This window comes from Heteronotia binoei, chromosome 13 (assembly GCF_032191835.1).
Source record: "Heteronotia binoei isolate CCM8104 ecotype False Entrance Well chromosome 13, APGP_CSIRO_Hbin_v1, whole genome shotgun sequence".
NCBI lineage: Eukaryota > Metazoa > Chordata > Lepidosauria > Squamata > Gekkonidae > Heteronotia > Heteronotia binoei.
In genome coordinates this window covers 43,692,920-43,710,192 of record NC_083235.1, presented here as the reverse complement: position 1 = coordinate 43,710,192, position 17,273 = coordinate 43,692,920, and the positions used below count along the sequence as shown (strand labels likewise).

General features: G+C 41.2%; 1 protein-coding gene and 1 pseudogene across 4 annotated transcripts in view; both read right to left on the bottom strand.

The window, feature by feature from the left end:
- LOC132581233 (N6-adenosine-methyltransferase TMT1A-like) overlaps nucleotides 1–17,273 on the bottom strand; it is a 153,725-nt pseudogene that overhangs the window by 50,374 nt on the left and 86,078 nt on the right.
- Nucleotides 1,019–17,273, bottom strand: part of SCN8A (sodium voltage-gated channel alpha subunit 8) — a 104,648-nt gene continuing 88,393 nt past the window's right edge. For all 4 annotated transcript variants that reach the window (XM_060252391.1, XM_060252393.1, XM_060252390.1 and 1 more), the window contains 5 exons: nucleotides 14,630–14,683; nucleotides 11,659–11,796; nucleotides 8,858–8,962; nucleotides 5,994–6,264; nucleotides 1,019–3,450 (listed from right to left, as the gene is read on the bottom strand). In XM_060252391.1, the coding sequence (XP_060108374.1) occupies nucleotides 2,306–3,450; nucleotides 5,994–6,264; nucleotides 8,858–8,962; nucleotides 11,659–11,796; nucleotides 14,630–14,683 (1,713 nt within the window). In that variant the 3' untranslated portion in view covers nucleotides 1,019–2,305. The remainder of the gene's footprint in view (nucleotides 3,451–5,993; nucleotides 6,265–8,857; nucleotides 8,963–11,658; nucleotides 11,797–14,629; nucleotides 14,684–17,273) is intronic.

Below are 17,273 nucleotides of genomic sequence, written 5' to 3'. Positions count from 1 at the left end.
TTTTGCTTTTTGAATATTTCAAGCATTTTTTTTTTGCTTTTTATAGATACAATTTATTTGGTCCACATTCAAACAGCTTGCTTCCTTTTGTCATGTTCAATATGCTTTCTTTACAACCCAGTATTCTGTACAATTGTAAGTAGTTCTACATCTTCCTTAAGCTGCAGATGTAACACAATCTTGGTTATGATGCAACGCAACCTTTGGCCCATCAGGAAATCAAAACAAAACCCTAGTCTCCAAACCTGTGCCCTTCTAAGAGAGAGAAAGAGAGGAAACAAAGAACTGAATTCACAGTGATGATCGACTTGTTCAATGGCAATGACATAATGGGACTTAAAAAACAAACAAACCTGAAAGATTCCCAGGTATGAAACACAAAACTTAAAGAGAGGGTGTTTTTTGGGGGAGGGGTTGAGATTGAGACTCCCATCAATTTAAAGTTAAGATGAGTTGAGAGGTAGCTCTTCATCCCTATCTGAATTTGGAGGACAGTTAAAAATTTGTGACTGTATAACCATGTGAGATGAAATGAGAAGATGGTGGAAGGCACACAACATTTATAACACTTTTCCCTCTCAGCTCTGCGCTCGTGTCACACTGCTACTTTTGCTTGTCAGAAGTAAGTTATTCTACTTCATGGTTATTTTTAAAAACTGGGTTGGTTTGTTTTTGGTTTGCTTTTTGTTAAACAAAAAATAAAAGTGGCAGCTAGCAAAGCAAATGATAACCATGCAGCATCAGGATGCAAGCTGCAGGAAACCTAGCAATGGAAGAACAATTAAGTAGAGGCCACATTTCAAGAAATCAGCTTGTGCCCCATTATTAGGTTACTTGCATCCTAACACCTCAAAAGAATGCAACAATTTGCTTGGAAATATGGCACACAGGTGCTGTACCCCCTGCCCCGGTCATATTCCCTTACAAGATTGCTTTAGATAACTGCTCAAAATTGCACCTTTAAAAGACCAGGTGTTGTTTCCTGATGCACTTCTTATCTCTTAACAGAAAAGGGAGGGAGTATCCACACTGCAGAATGGAGGCTGAAGAGTAATCATAAATATTGTGGGATACAGAACTCCTGGATAGGTTTTCTTGAGGGCCTAAAGTTCTCTGACAGTAATACTGTATCAGAAACCATTTTTGTATGATCGTCCCATCAGATGGGGCTTAGAGCAGCATTTTTGGGTTTGCGTTCTCTGTGTTTTTTTTAAAAAGTGCAAAATACATTTATATATATGGGTGCCATGAAGGTTGTAAAACAGACACACAAACAACTTTTCGATGGTTGGTTTCACTTTTGGGTTTTTTTTCCTACTGGAGGGTGTATGGAAAGTTTAAGAACTGGTACCTTGGTGAAGGGCATAGTAATAGCTAAGAATATCTCTCCCAATACAGTGTGCCATAGTCAGTGGAGTGCCTTGAACATATGGCTTAACACACGGCCTGGACAGCATATTGAGTGTCTTGTGGTTTTATGATTCTTCATGCATGATTCCTGATCACAGCATGCCATCATGCAAATCATTTCTATGCATTGAACGAGCACAATTTTATTTTATTTTTGGAACCAGCCTGAGTGAGTTTGGCAGGCTGAAAACACCTGATTGCCCCCATCTCCCAAACCATGGTGAAGCCCATATAATAAAGAAATATGCAGAGAATAAATACCAAAGAAATGATGACAATTAAATGGCATGGGCTATGTGTGTCATTTCATTTCAGCTTTTTGTTGTTGTTGCTTGATTGAATTTACTTTTTTCTCCTTGTTCTAATTTTTTTTGCTGCTTAAACTAAACATCAGGTATGAAAATCTAGTTCTGCTTAAACAAACAAACCCTTCAAAATGATGATTTTTTTTCTGGGTTTCCTTTCAATAAAATGAGAAAAATAAAAATCAATTTTAGCTGCTTTGGAGAAAAATATGAATCCTAAAGCAGCATTTTGCCCCTTAAGTGTGTGTGTGTGTGTGTTTTATTTTGCTTGTTTGTCCTAAGTTGCATTGACTGATGTGGAACATGCAGTATCCACCTGCCCAAACAGTATAAAATCCTTTTTTTCGCCTTTGTATTGTTTCCTGTTTTTGTTTTTTAAATATATTTGTCTAGATGGGTCCTTTAAACAGGTGGTAGATCACTGCTTTGAGATGCAACATGGTCACACAGTAAGCAGACTATGTTTGGTATAAGATCTTCAGGTAAAGTGTCTCCACAGCTGTTTGCTATTGTTATATATTTATCAGGAAGTTTGTAAACAATCTTTTCCGCTCACAAGTTTTCTACAGTTATTATTAGCACGGATCATCTCAACACTTGGATTCCCTGACATCTTTTTGTCTTTTTGCCCTTTCCCGTCTCCCTTCTTCAGCCCGCTGTTTCTCTTTTTCGGGCTTAGTTACACTGTCATAAGATGGAAGGGATGCTGTGGACGGGGTGCCTTCTTTTTTCTCTCTGTTTGTCCCCCCATTTTCCATCTTATTGGAGACATTCTTTCGGTAAATAAAGCCCCTCCTTATTAAACGGGCCCTGTAAGCCCTTTGGATGACCACTGCAGAGACCTCTTCCTGCTTACGCCGGAGTGTGGTCGTGATAGGCTCATAAGACACTTTGGAAGGATTAGAAGCCACAAACCTCTCTTCCATCTGCTGCCTCAGGATGTCTAGCTCACCACTATCACCCAGTACACGTTTGGTGAAGGCAAACAGGATGTCCAAGCAGTGGATCCTGTCCCCGCTCACCATCGGCAAGTCCATGGCAATGAGTTCAATGGTGTTGGGTTTAGGGACACGGAGAGGATGCTCCAAAGCATCAGCAAAGTCTGCCAATTTGCAGTACTCTATGAACTGTGTGGCATCGGGGTCAAACTTCTCCCAGATCTCGTAGAATGTCTCAAAGTCATCTTCACTCAACGGGTCAGCACTTTCTTCTGTAGCCACACTGAAGTTCTCCAGAATGATGGCAATGTACATGTTTACCACAATCAGAAAGGAGATGATGATGTAGCTGACAAAGAAAAAGATTCCCACTGAAGGATTCCCACAGTCACCTTTGAAGCCACTCCCAGGATGCTCCTTTTCCAAATCACAATCTGGAGGCCGATTCAGGATGGGCAAGAGCAAGCCGTCCCACCCAGCTGAGGTAGTGATTTGGAACAAGCAAATCATACTATTGCCGAAAGTCTCAAAGTTGAACATGTCATCAATGCCAGCCTCGTGCTTGACGTAGGCAAAGTTTGACATCCCAAAGATGGAAAAAATGAACATAACTAGGAAGAGCAGGAGGCCAATGTTGAACAAGGCAGGCAAAGACATCATTAAGGCAAAAAGCAGGGTGCGGATCCCTTTGGCTCCTTTGATCAGGCGCAGGATACGGCCAATACGGGCCAGGCGGATGACTCTGAAGAGAGTAGGTGACACAAAGTATTTCTCTATGATTTCAGCCAAGAACATACCTTAAACAAAATTGGGAGGAAAAGACAGTGTTACAACTATATTGCTAGAACAGACAGGCCAACACTCACATCAGCACTGGCGGTCTCCATGAATGTATGTCTTTTAATATCTGAGCTTTAAGAAAGCATTCAGCAGCCTAATCAGTAAATTTCCCTTCGGAGTGGCAATCTATCTTAAGAAGAAATCATCATGAAATTATAAGCAGTGCCACTATATCTAGTCAAAAAATAGCACAAACGTGCCCTGACGTGGATAGTCCAGGAAAGCCTGATCATGTCAGATCTCAAAAGCTAAGCAGGGTTGACTATGGCAAGTACTTGGATGGGAGACCTCCTTGAAATACCAACAGTCTGAAGGACAGGAGCAGACTTTATTCAGCCATCTCTCTGAATAGCCTCCAGGCTCCCAGTAGGAGTCAGTCACCAGAAGTTGCAATGACTTCCAGGTGCATGTGTACACACACAACAAAAATACCAAAAAAAAGAAAAATAAAAAATAGCATGAACTCTGGTTCACCGCTACCACCCAATATACATCCTTCTGCCTGTCTGATTTGTGTTTGTTCAGGGCCAAACTAGACATTGCATTGTCCTCATTCTTTTTACCTGAAAGTAGGTTTGAGAAATTATGAATTTTGATCCAGTGTACAGTAATGGTTAGAGTGTTGGACTAGTAGAAGGAAGACCTCAGTTCACATCTCTGGGAAATGTGAGTGACTTTGGGCCAGTCATTGGCATCTCAAATCAGGCCAGTTCAAAATGGAGTGGATTATTCCCAGTCAGACGCTCCTGTGTGGGTTGCCTGTATCCCGCATGGAGGGGGGTGCTTTGGTGCAGTCAGATGGATGTCACACACCATCCCCTTAATCCCGGTTCGAGTTTCTTTCCCCTCTATTCATTTTAGTGGTCATACACATATGCGAATATGTACTCATGCACTCAGTGGGGTTTTTTAAAAGCCAGAAGTGGCTTGGGGCGGCCTGGTGGGTTCACATCACCAATCTGCCTTGCTTGTGCACTCCCATGTTCAGATGTTGGACGGATGGCATGTGACAGAAGAATTTGCTACCACTTTTTGAGCCACCTCAGAGAGACTGGAGGATGGCGTGAGAGCGGGACAGGCAGCAGATGTGTCATTTGGATTTGATTTTTAAATCCATCTGCCAGCCATTCCTGTGTCTGCTTAAACTGCCAGTCTGGACCCAGCCATTTTCTCTCAAGCTTATCAGCCTTAAAGTATTACTGTGAGGATAACAGTGGCTGAAGGAGGCACCAAATGCACCACTCTGGGCTCCTTGGAGAAAGTGTGGGATAAAAGCCCCTCCCCTTGACTTGTAGCCTCTAAACGTTGTTTCTAGATAAATGAAAAAGACAATGCAAGTTATATGCAACTACATGAAAATTTTATTTGGCCTTTAAATCATAATATGGATATAGCTAACTTTTAAGAATTTTAAGACACATCAATTGCCTCAGGGGATGGGAATTTGGCATTTACTTTTTTAAAAAAAAGTTAATTAATTTGTAAATTTAAACAGACAAATCTATTAACTACCCTTACCCCATCTGCTTTTTAAAACGAAAGAGCCCCACTTTACTGCATCACAAGCCTGCAGTGCTGGCATTTTCCTCACTACTTTTTAAAATTACTTGCTTTAAGAGTGCACATGTAGATAGAGCAAGGGGTCTAGTTCTCCTGCCTCTGCATGCATGCTGAGAGGAGTAGCAGGACAACAAAGTAACAACACCCACCAGTGAATAAGATACCTCCAGGGCTGCATCCCTTTGCTTGTTTCTCACTACAGTACACCTCCTGGTGCTCAGCTTGTGTTTCATGTGCTTTCCTGGGCTCAGCACTGATGAGCTCATAACTCTGCCCCCCCCCCCTTTCTGCCATAGAATTTCCTGTTATGTACTTGCAGTTCATTGGGTCCCAGGCTACCGCCTGGGGGCTAAAGGTGAGTTGCAGGTCTGAAAAAGTTGCAGACCACTCCTGTAGAGCACAGGTTTTCTTATTAATCATCAGCTCAATCCATTTCATTGGAGGAGGCATATGCCATATGCATGATTAAATGTATTCTGAAGAGTTGCACTTCTGGATTCAGGAGAGTTCTTGCATGTAAGGTAGAGCTCACTGAAGCTCCTGAATTCATAGGGCATCTCAGGATAGGTCACCAGGAAAAAAGATGGATTGCACTGGGACTTTAATTTCAAAGAAGTCCCAATTAAACTATAAGTTCTAACTAAGAATCTTAAAAACCAACTGCATCTCATGTGGGAGTGCTGTCCTGAAATAAATAGCAAGAATGGGCTGCCTGACCTGAAGACTGAAACTAGGTTTAGCACATGATCATCCACACTGGCCCATGATCTGTGCACTAACTGCCTGTTTCTATTGATTCATAAGGCAGAAGAGTTTAGATTTCAATTTTGGATGAAACTCAATCTCAATATCATGTTCAGTATAGCCCACCCCACACATTTTGTTATGTTGTCCTCTAGGCACTTGGACCTTTGTGTCACAGAAGATATTTTGTACTCACCCACAATGGAGAGAATCACAACCACAAAATCAAAAATATTCCATCCAATAGTGAAGTAGTAGTGGCGCAAGGCAAACATTTTCAGCACGCACTCGCAAGTGAAAAAGATAACAAAGACAAGGTTGATCCAGTACAAGATTTCTTCCATCTGCTTGCTCTGAGTGTCGGTCTCAACCATCATGGTTACCATGTTGAGGCAGATAAGCAACATGATTACTATGTCAAATGCTTGCTGGGTGACAAAGTCAAAGACAGCTCCTTGGACTCTATTCTGTAACAAAGAATGGGAAAGACTCACACAGTAAATGGATATACGTAACAGCATTACTCAATTATGTGCCTAAGAGTTCTATACATCTTGTATATCTAAGGGACAGGTTCACAAACTTTCATGACTCAAATATCTTCTTCCCAATGATATACTTCTTTCTGTCCTGGAATACACTGTCAGTTGCAGCAGAACACTCTGGGTAGGGATTGTGGCTTAGTGGTAGAGTCCATGCTATGCATGCGGAAGATTCCAGGTTCACTGTCCTGTATCTCCAGTAAAAGGAAAGAACTTTTGCTTCCCAAGTTGCTAGAGAACTGTTGCCAGTCAGAGTAGGCAATACTGAGTTTCAAATACCAGTGTAATGTATGGGTCTCACATTTACAATGGAAGGTGTGTGTGTATGTATGCTCCTCTGCCACCAGAAAGCATGTAAGCTAGCTCAAAAGCATGATTTTATTTGTGCAGGATTTTGTGTCCTATATTGGTCTGTCCCATAAAGTAAATGTACAGTATACAACTGGTCCGTTCTTGCATTCCTTCTTACCAGCACAATATCCTTAACCCTTTACTGCAGGATAAGGCAATTTCTGTATCCCACATTGCAGTAAAGCATTCAGCCAGCATACTGAGCCAGCAAAAAGTGAACACAGGAACAGATCACTTTTGCATTCTGTTAGGGCTCTTTCCCTGCATTTAAAGGTTAAGCTTAGGTGAGATGCTAGGAGATCCCTGACTGGATCATCCCAGCAACATTTAGAAGTGGAATGGCCTCAGCTGTGTGTGGCCTCAGTTCACATTGGGGCCATATGGGGAAAGAGAATGGCACTTTTACTCCTTCACTGTTCCACCCATTCAAAGCCTCTCCGTACTGCCATTATCCTTGGAAAGATGGAAGACAGACAAGGTAGGTGCTGCATATAGCTGTAATACAAGAAGATAAGGAATAAGGCTGTGACAAAAGTGCAAAAACAATAAAGAATAATAAACAAAATGTATGTGTATTTTTTTTTGCAAAGTATAACTATTGTAAATACAATAAATTATAAGAATCAGGTTGCAAGGACTATATATTACAAATACTGAAAACAATAATCTTAATGAATCAATGAGGTCAAATTTATAAATTTCCAAAGTGTCTAAAAATACAATTACTATATTCTGCACAAAAAGGTCTGAAGGTTGTGAAAAAAATATCTGTTCCAAATCATGGTCCCAAATTAATGGAAAATAGAAGATATAATGGTCAATTGACAAGGATGAGGTATCTGGATACTGTTTCATTCATCTTCAATTTCTTCCTTATTGTATTAAAGATGTAAAGATCATAAAAGAGCAATGGGTAACTCCCCCCCAATAATGAAGTATCTTTAAAATGTCATATACAGGCATACAATGGAACTACCACCCTAGGATATAGAAATGAAGTATTTAAACAATCATAAAACACTGATAATAGGCACTCACCAACTCTGTACAGAAATGCATGTAAATCCAAGTAATACCAATCCAGTGTCTAACAGTGACCACCAATTCACAAGGCTTCTAAGGTTGGTAAAAACCTAACCAAAATCATTATTGGATGATAATCCAGACACCTTGTACTTATCAATTGACCATTATATTTTCGTGCTTACCATTAATTTGGTGATCGAGAGACATATTTTTTCACAACTTTCAGATACTAATAGTTACTCTTTGCAAAAAGAAAAACAATTACACAAGTTTTATTATTCTTTATTGTTTTTGTCACAGTCTTGTTCCTTATCTTGTATTTTGCTGACTGTGATTCCTCTATATTGTTATGACTTTAACATAACTTAAAATTCTGGGAACCTATGATCATGGATCTTTCACTATATCATTCATTTTAATGTGCATCCTTTGGCAGAGCTTTGTGGCTGGTTTGCATAGAACCCCACAGGATCACAGACACAGTATGTGTGGCCCAGACATTGGAGCCCATCTCTCATTCCCATTTTTAATGTATGAGTTTTATGATAAACCCAAAGCTTCCTCACTAGTTCCTGTTCTGGCAATTTACCCTACTGTTCTATGGATTAACATCTTTTAAATATTCTTTTAGGTAGTGACAGAAATGTAACAGAAGCTTTGAGTAATCATACTAACTTTCTATTGTCTCTAGGACATATTTCAGTTTTGATTCAATATCATATGCACAAAATGTTGTAAAGATTATATGTTGTCATACTTTAACTATTTTTATATTAATATATTTTATATGCTAACAAGCTCTATGACTGAATTTTGGAAGTTCAACAGCCAAGGGGCTTTTTGGCCCATTTCCTTGAATAAACTAACTGGCATCCAAAGTTGTCCTATCATTATATCTTGGGGTTTTGTCCTGATTTAGGGTAAATCTTTAGCACATTTTAAAAAAGGAGAATTAGACATGAAAACTTTCTTTGTGGCATCCACACTGAGCAGCAGACCAAATGCTAATGCATGCAAGCAGGCACAGCTCTTTTATTCTGTTAGTGAAGGTTACCTCAATGAATAGAGGGGCTGTTGGAAAATGTGAAGAGCCTATTTGAGGGCACAAGGAAAATGGCTTGGGCTACATCTGAAAACTTACCAAAGGCCTAGGAATAGGCTTCTGAGGTTTCTTGGAACCTAGTTTTTTCATGGCATTGTAATATTTCTTCTGCTCTTCTGTCATGAAGATATCCTGACCTCCAAAGTAAAGGAAGGGAAAGGAAAGAAATGTGGTTACAATCTGTTCATCAATGCTTGAAGATGAAGGTAAAACTGAAGTATAAAGTTTTCCTTATTGCTTCTAGTAACAGCTGGAAGAAATTACAGATCCTCTCTTAAACAGGATAGGAGATATGTGACTGCATACAGGCTTACATAGGAGCAGGTGAGCAGCTTTCCTGTGGGGCAAGGTCTGTTCTCTCCCACCTTCATTCCTGTTTCAGCACACATACCCAGCTCTGGAGATAAACTTGGCTGGTGCCTGTTCTTCCCTCCATTTTCAGTTTTATTTTTGAAAGCACCTACATAGTTCAAATGCTGATTCAAATGCTATTTGGAGCTTTATTTTTAGGGCTAGAGAAAGTGCTTTCTTGACTGATAAAGGAAGCAGCCAATCAGCACCATACAAACCTCTCTGCTTTGAGAACTGGGGAAAATGGGGGACAATGAGCATGGGGAACTGATGCAGGGATCAGTCAACCAGCACTGTACAAAGCCAGCTCCTTCTCACAGCAGACCCCCCTCCAATCTCTGCTGATCCTGGGGAGTTTGTAACAGATGCTGATAATGCATTGTAACTGAGGGCTTTGGTGCTGAAAATGTAAATAGATTTCACTTGTAGAACCTTCTAAAGTCCACTTCAGGCACGCAAACTATATGGCTGTAGTTGTATAAAATGCAGCCAGAAGTAGGCAGCTCTCAGTGGCACATCCTATATGTGAGGCTCAAAATGTGTGCACTTGTTTGGTCAATGATCACAGAGCAGGTAGTAATATCATAATGGTATGTGATTTCACATAAAGAGCTTGCCAGTGTGAAGCTGCCTCCATCCAAAGCAAGAAGCACAACTTCCACAGGGGAACAAGACCCACAATGCATAGGATCCAGGTGGGTAGCTGTGTTGGTCTGAAGCAGCAGAACAAAGTTTGACTTCAGTGGCACTTTTAAGATCAACAAAATTTTATTCAAGGTATGAACTTTTGTATGCGCGCGCACTTTGTGTCTGAAGAAGTGTATGTGCACATGAAAGCTCATTCCTTGAATAAAACTTTGTTGGTCTTAAAGGTGCCACCAGACTCAAACTTTATTCTGCTACATAGGATCCAGTGATAGAGCTCAATGTGCACAAGAGGGTGCTTCCTATGGTTGGCAACCACAGAAGAAAGTAGTCCCTTTCAGGTGTTACATTTGGAGGTGTCCAACTACATGCACTAGGACAGCTTGCTACCCATGATCCTCCTGATCTGCATGTTTGCCATTTTATCTGAACAAGGCACCACACATACTTTCCAGATTCAGTAATTGCTACTGAATGCTCAAAAATCAGGCTTTTGTGTAGCATCTACTGAAACTGGAAAATACAGTACCTTATTCAGACAAAATGGCAATTACACATGAGAACTGTAGAAGAAGAAGAGATTGGATTTATATTCCACCCTTCACTATCCAAAGAAGTCTCAGAGCAGTTTACAATTTCCTTTCCCCTCCCCACAACAGACACCCTGTGAGGTGGGTGGGGCTGAGAGAGCTCTGAGAAAACTGCTCTTGAGAGGAATAGCTCAGACAGAGTTAAGACCAGTGCTTTTTTTGTAGCAGGAACTCCTTTGCTTATTAGGTCACACACCCCTGATGTAGCCAGTCCTCCAAGAGCTTACAATAGGCCCTGTAAGAAGAGCCATGTAAGCTCTTGGAGGATTGGCTACATCCAATCCTCCAAGAGTACAGTACTGGGGAGTACAGCCTAATATGCAATGGAGTTCCTTCTACAAAAAAGCCCTGGTTATGACTGATCCAAGGTCATACCAGCAAGTACATGTGAAAGACTGGGGAATCAAACCCAGTTCTTCCAGATTAGAGTATTTGCACTTAACCACTATGCTAAATAGCTCCCCGTGCACTTAACAACTACACCAAACTGTATACCCACATTTTCACAGATCTCCTCTTGCCATAGTTCGCAAAAAGTCCCATATGCACACAGGGTCATGGATGGCAACCAGTGTCTATTCTAAGAAGAGCCAGCCAAAATTATGTTGCAAATACAGTGAAAGTAATCACCCTTTAAACACTGATTCCATATTTGACATTTTCTTCTCAGAAATCCAATATGTTTGAAGCAATGTTATCTCATCCTGTTATTTGAAGCCTTCTGTTATATACAACTAGAAATTTGCCCTTAAATGTGATGCCTCTCCCAATTCAGCTTACCCAAAGACTGTGGAAACATTGAGCCTGCAGCAGATACAGCATCTGCAGAATGTGGAGTCAAATTGCATTTCCCTCCTCAAGGACCAGAATATGTGTCAACAGTGCTGTAACTGCCACCACTTTCTCTGCATGCAAGGAAAGCCCTCTCCCTTCTTCTATTTTGTTCTGTAATGGCAGCAGCATTGTCTTTTGGACACATTTCATTATAGATGAATCTTCTAAAAGGCCAAACAACAGTGTGAGTACAGGACAGGGTCCAGAAACAAGTGTGTGCCTATGTGACCCTATGAAGGGTCATTCACTGCAGCTTCATGCAAGGATTTGGGTAAGTACACTATCTCTTGGGTAATTAAACCCCAGATCTAAACCCCAGTATTCCACAGACAATTAGAAAATAATCCAGAAGGCACTCTGAACTTTGCATCTCAAACAAATGAGATCTTGTATGCCAGACAGTGAGAAAAGTTGACCTATCTTTTTCTTTTGCTGATTGAAGTTGTCAATAATGACACCGATGAAGAGGTTCAAGGTGAAGAATGATCCAAAGATGATGAAGATGACAAAATAGATGTACATGTAGATATTGTCCTCGTACTTGGGCTGCTGTTCCACCTGTGAACACAATAAGGGAAAAAATACATTTCAGAAGCTGTTCAGGCCTCAAAATGATTTTGGTTTATTAACAGTCTGATGGATTAGATGCAGTTGCAAAATTGTCCCTGAACCTCAGGCTCCACAGGGACCCAGAGTACTCACAAAACTTCTGCAGGAGTGGGATTTGCTATTCAGTTCAATTCATTGATGAGGGTGTCTGCAGTGCCAGGCCCTTGCAAGTGTGTTTCATACATATAATGCAAGTCCTACATTCCCTAATGAGCTAAATCTCTCACACCATGGGATTTTCAGTGACTTTGATCATGCAAGCTAACCTGACTTTAATAACAACTTTTTAAAAAACCATTGTTGCATTATTTACACTATGCTCCTCTGTGACAGCTTCGCTTATCTGGGCAAAGTTTTTTAAAGGTGCTGCCCTACAAAAGCATAAGATTAGCTACTGCCCATTCATATGCACTCTCAAGGGTGGCTCCCACCTTGTGGAATGGTCTATGTGATGATGTCAGACAGAACATAAGAAAAGCCCTGTTGGATCAGACCAGTGGTCCATCTACTCCAGCATCCTGCCTCACATAGCAGCCAACCAGTTCCTCTGGAGGGCCATAGAGGCCAAGGCCTTCCCCTAATGTTGCCTTCTGACTCTGGGATTAAGTGGTTCAGTGCTCTCACACTTTCCTCACACTTCTGTCATTTTGCAGAATATGTAAAATGTTAGTGGGTGAGAAGGCATTTTTTTTTAAAAAAAGGATTAGATCTGTAGTTGAATGGGCACTTTTATCATGGAATAGTAGTCCTGCTTTTGCTTCATTGTCTTATATACTTTCTCTGTTGTGTATACTATACCTTGTCTTCATTTGTTGTTTGCATGATCTCATATTCTAACAGTCAAAATTGGCCTAATGTGTGAATATTAAAATCTGCAGATTACAGCCACACTGACATAAACAGTTCTGTGAACTTGGGTAGCCCCCCACCCCCAGTTTACAGAAAAACCTGAAATCGTTAAAAAAATTTACACTGGGAGTTTAAATCTCCCCTAAAAACAAAAACATTACCTGCACATATGCAGACAGTACGCCTACCTCCTGGTCTTTTGGTACACTGCACAGCTTCACCAATGGTGGTGGTGGGGTAGCCAGGACCCATGGTGGGCCCAGCAGCATTGCTGATGGGTAGTGGTGGATGGGTATTTTTTATTATTATTATTATTATTATTATTATTATTATTATTATTATTATTATTATTATTATTATTATTATTATTTATTTGTTCGATTTATATCCTGCCCTACCCCACCAAGGTGGGCTCAGGGCGGCTTACAATACAAGTGGTGGCTGGGTGGTTGGGTTGCCATGAGCCATGGCAGGCCCTACAGTGTCACCAATAGTGGGTGGTAGTGGCAGATGGGGGCCATAGTGAGGTATGTGTGGGGGGAGGAAGCTGCACTGGGTCCAGTAACAGCAAAGGGGAGAAGAAAGTGAAGAGGCAAGATTTCTCCCACAAGTATCACACTTGTATATTCTAATAGCCAACTCGGTCAAATCTGAGGATTCTAAAATCCAGAGATTAGACCTGTGAACAGGCAGGACACATCTTTCTACAAACATGAAAGACTGACTAGATTTGCAGGAAAATCTGGAAAAAAAAATAGTTTTTTTTTTAAACCGAACATGATAAAAGGAGTATCTGTAACTTTAAGAAATGGGTTCCGTCAGTGGCTATTGCTAGGCAACCACAACAGGCTTGGCTTCTGTCAGTAAAATGCAGAGGGAGAGGACAAAGATATTTTTGCCTTTGAGGGAAGACTCATTTGGGGCCAGGCCTAGCAGGAACCCTCAAGCAGTTTGATATTACCCAACTTGCATTACTCACCTAGGCCTGGATGCTTGATAATTTTCAAAAGCCACTATCCCATGAAAGCCAATGTAGTATAAAGGTTAGACTTTCAGACTAGGACACTGAATCCCCATTCTGCCCTGGAAACACACAGGGTTATCTTGAGTCAATTACTAGGGCTGTCAAGCCCCCAGTCTGGGCAGGGGTTCCCACATTGGGCCCACGGGGGGAACCTCCCCTGACATCACCAGTGCGATGACGTCACCTGGAAGTGACATCATCACGGCAGTGACATTGCATGTTGTGCATGTGAAGAAAGTCCCCCGCCAGAGGCTGCAAGGGACCTGGCAACCCTATCAATTGCACATTGCACATCAATTGCCTAACTTACCTCACAAGCAGGAGCAAATTGGCCATTAAGATGCTTCCCAGTGGGCTAATTGCCTCTGCCCAACCTGGGCTAGGCCTGCCCAAGCCTCCATGTAAGGTGAAGGGAGAAGTGGCATCTTGTCCACGGTCCAACTGAAATGAGGGGTGGTGATGCCCAGTCCACCTGAGGCTACATGGCCATAGCTTGGCCCAAGTGAGTTGGGGGAGTCAGTATCTGGCTCAGCTGAGACAAGACAGAGGAAGTGGCACCAGGCCTGCCCAAGGTGAGGGTTGTGGTGATGCCCAGCCTGCCTAAAATGAGGTGAGGGAGGAAGAAATGCCCATTCCACACAAGGTGAGGCAGGAGGCAGCGCTAGCCTGCCTAAGGCCAGGGGAGAGGCAGCCCCTCAGCTTACCAAAAAGGCTTTCAGGGAAGGGAAAGAGGAAATAGTGGGGGAGGGGAAAAAGAGACCCCCACACACAAACAAATCCTTGTTTTCTTATTCTGTAATCCTAGTCCTATTGTTTGTCTTCTGCTGTCTGCACTTGAATATAACTGAGTAAGTCTGACTATAAATAAAGTAAATAAATCAAATACAGTGATAGGAAGATATACATTACCTTTCTTGAATCTACTGCAGCATACATTATGTCCATCCAGCCCTTAAAGGTTGCCTATGGAAGAAAGTACACATTCTTTTAGAGCAAAGTGTATTTCCTAATATAGACGCAACAGGGAGGAGAATTGTGTAAAGTATTGATAGTAGTCTCCCGTTTCAAGAGGTACTGTAGCATATTAGTTAAGAAAGTGCACTGTATTCTGGGGTCTTAGACAAGCTCACTAGGGGTCTTAGACAAATCACTCTCAACTCTGCCTATATTTGGATGATAATAATAGTCTACCATACAGGCCTGTTGTAAACAAGAAGATGCGGTATGCAGAACACTTTGACAACTGAATATGCTATGTACTGAAAATGCTATATATTGTTAGTTCATTTTAAATTTTGACATTTCTCATACTTTGTTTTTAGCCAGGTTTACCAAAAATTTTGCATTTGTATCTGTTTTTTCCTCTCTATAGCTCCAAGCAGTACAGGTAGTTTCTTCCCACCTTTCTTTTTATCCTGACAACACTGTGAGGTTGGTCACTTCTCCTGTTCTTTTTCTGTCTATGACTTCAGTAAAGGAAAGTTTAATACAGATGACTTTTGACTTCTGGCACTCTTTTAATGGGCATTTCATATCTTTATTAATCATTGTGCTTCACTCCGTAGGGAAAAAACAACTTGGCTCTTAATTTCGGGTGCCAGGTGACATTTAAGTTGTATACTTTTTTCACTCCCCAGCTCTTGTTCTTCATCACAAACTCCTTTCCACAAACTGAACATAGTATGTGAAGAGAGAGAATATATATATATATATATATATATATATATATATATATATATATATATATATATATATATATATATACCATTTGTGCTTTGTTGCTACAAATCTGATATTTGAATTTGTGTCCATGGCTGGGTACAGACGGATAGCTTGGGGCGGCAGTCTCCCATTCCAGAAGTAAGCCATCAGAAAGAGAAGCGCCCCGGGGCAGTGTGAGGGCATGGCCCACCACTAGAACAGGAACAGGCCGCATGCACCCCTGAGGAGCAGTCACACCGGTCATGTGCTTGACCGCTGCTTCCCAGGTGCTCCCCAGCCATTCAGATGGCCAGGAAAGATGCCCCAGAAGTGCCTTGCTGATTTGCTACTACTTTGTATGTGGTAGGTTTTTGTGGCAACAGGACGACACATAAGAACGGGGTGAGAGTGGGATTCAGATGTGCACATCTGAACATGCTTTTTTGGTCCAGTCATGGGGCATCCCCGAGGCAGCTTATACTGGCTATCTGGACCCAGCCCATGAGTACACTTTAACACTGATTCAGCTAGAGACCCAAACTGGCAAATATCCTACTATCCTTAGATTACTATTTATTCAACTACTGAGTACTCATTAACACACCTTTTAGGACACAGCCCCAGCAATCATTGCCTCTGCTCATATCATTCCATTTATGTTACTCTGAAAACTAGATTCCAATATACTTGGAGGCTTTAACTATGTTATTCATTTAATAACCATTGAAATGCCTATCTTAAGACCATCACTTCAGTATTTGTATGACTAAATATGTTGTAAGGTTATTCAGAAATTTCCTCTATAAGATGCTTAAGATCCAATTGTGTGTGAGACAATTATATCTTATCAAGATTGACAGTGATGAATTACTTTGTAATTCCAAAGTGTTATTAATATAAAATTAAACAAGAACGCTGTCAAAGAACAGCTTTGAAACACTCCTTGATTTTCTAGGATCCATATCTATCAATTGGTGGTGTGTGTACTCATTCTAATCTTTGTCTTAATCCTTGCATTAAGTTCTTTCATCAATAAGCCAAAGGTGGTGGGTGATGAGATCCATAAAAGCTGAATAAAGATTTTTTTTCTCATGCTGGATAAATATTTATGGTTAGTTTTTACAAGCTGTGGCCCTGTGAAGGGCCGAGGAGAGTAAATGATGAGGAAATCCCAACCCAGTGAGGGCAATAGCAGGACACTTCTCTAGGACTGGATGTGGGGTTAGGAAATACCTGGAGAGTTTGTGGGTGGAGCCTGGGGAAAGTGGGGTGAGGAAAAGACCTCATCAGGGTGTAATGCCATAAAGCCCACCTGCCAAAGCAGCCATTTTCTCCAGGGGAATTGATCTCTGTCATCTGAAGACCAGTTGTAATTCCAGGAGATTGCCAGCTACCACTTGGAGGCTGGCAACCCCAGCTGGATGCCCTGTGTAAGCTAGCCCTGAATCCCAGTAGAGTATTTTTTTTAAACCTCTCCTTAGAGGTACTAAAGAATTGTGAAGAAGGAATTGGGATTGGGCAAAGTGTACTCCATTGCATACATTCCCCATCCTAATTTTGATTCCCATTCTGGGATACTATAACCTATTAGGGGCTCCTCCCCTTTTACATCTTAAAGAGCTGTTGGAGAGAGTGTTAATTAGTACTGGTTTAGTGGCATTTGAAAAAGACTATTGTAATTTGAGGAGTTAGTAATGAACCACAGCTCCTCTGTCTGTAGTACTGTGCCCAAAATGCCCTGCAGGTCATATCTGAACAGGTTATAGGCACTGGAGTTGTTCTGTCCTGAAAACATGTTTTTCTTTCTTAATGTTCATTTGTCTCTTGTTTTTTGCACTTTGGGAGTGACTCA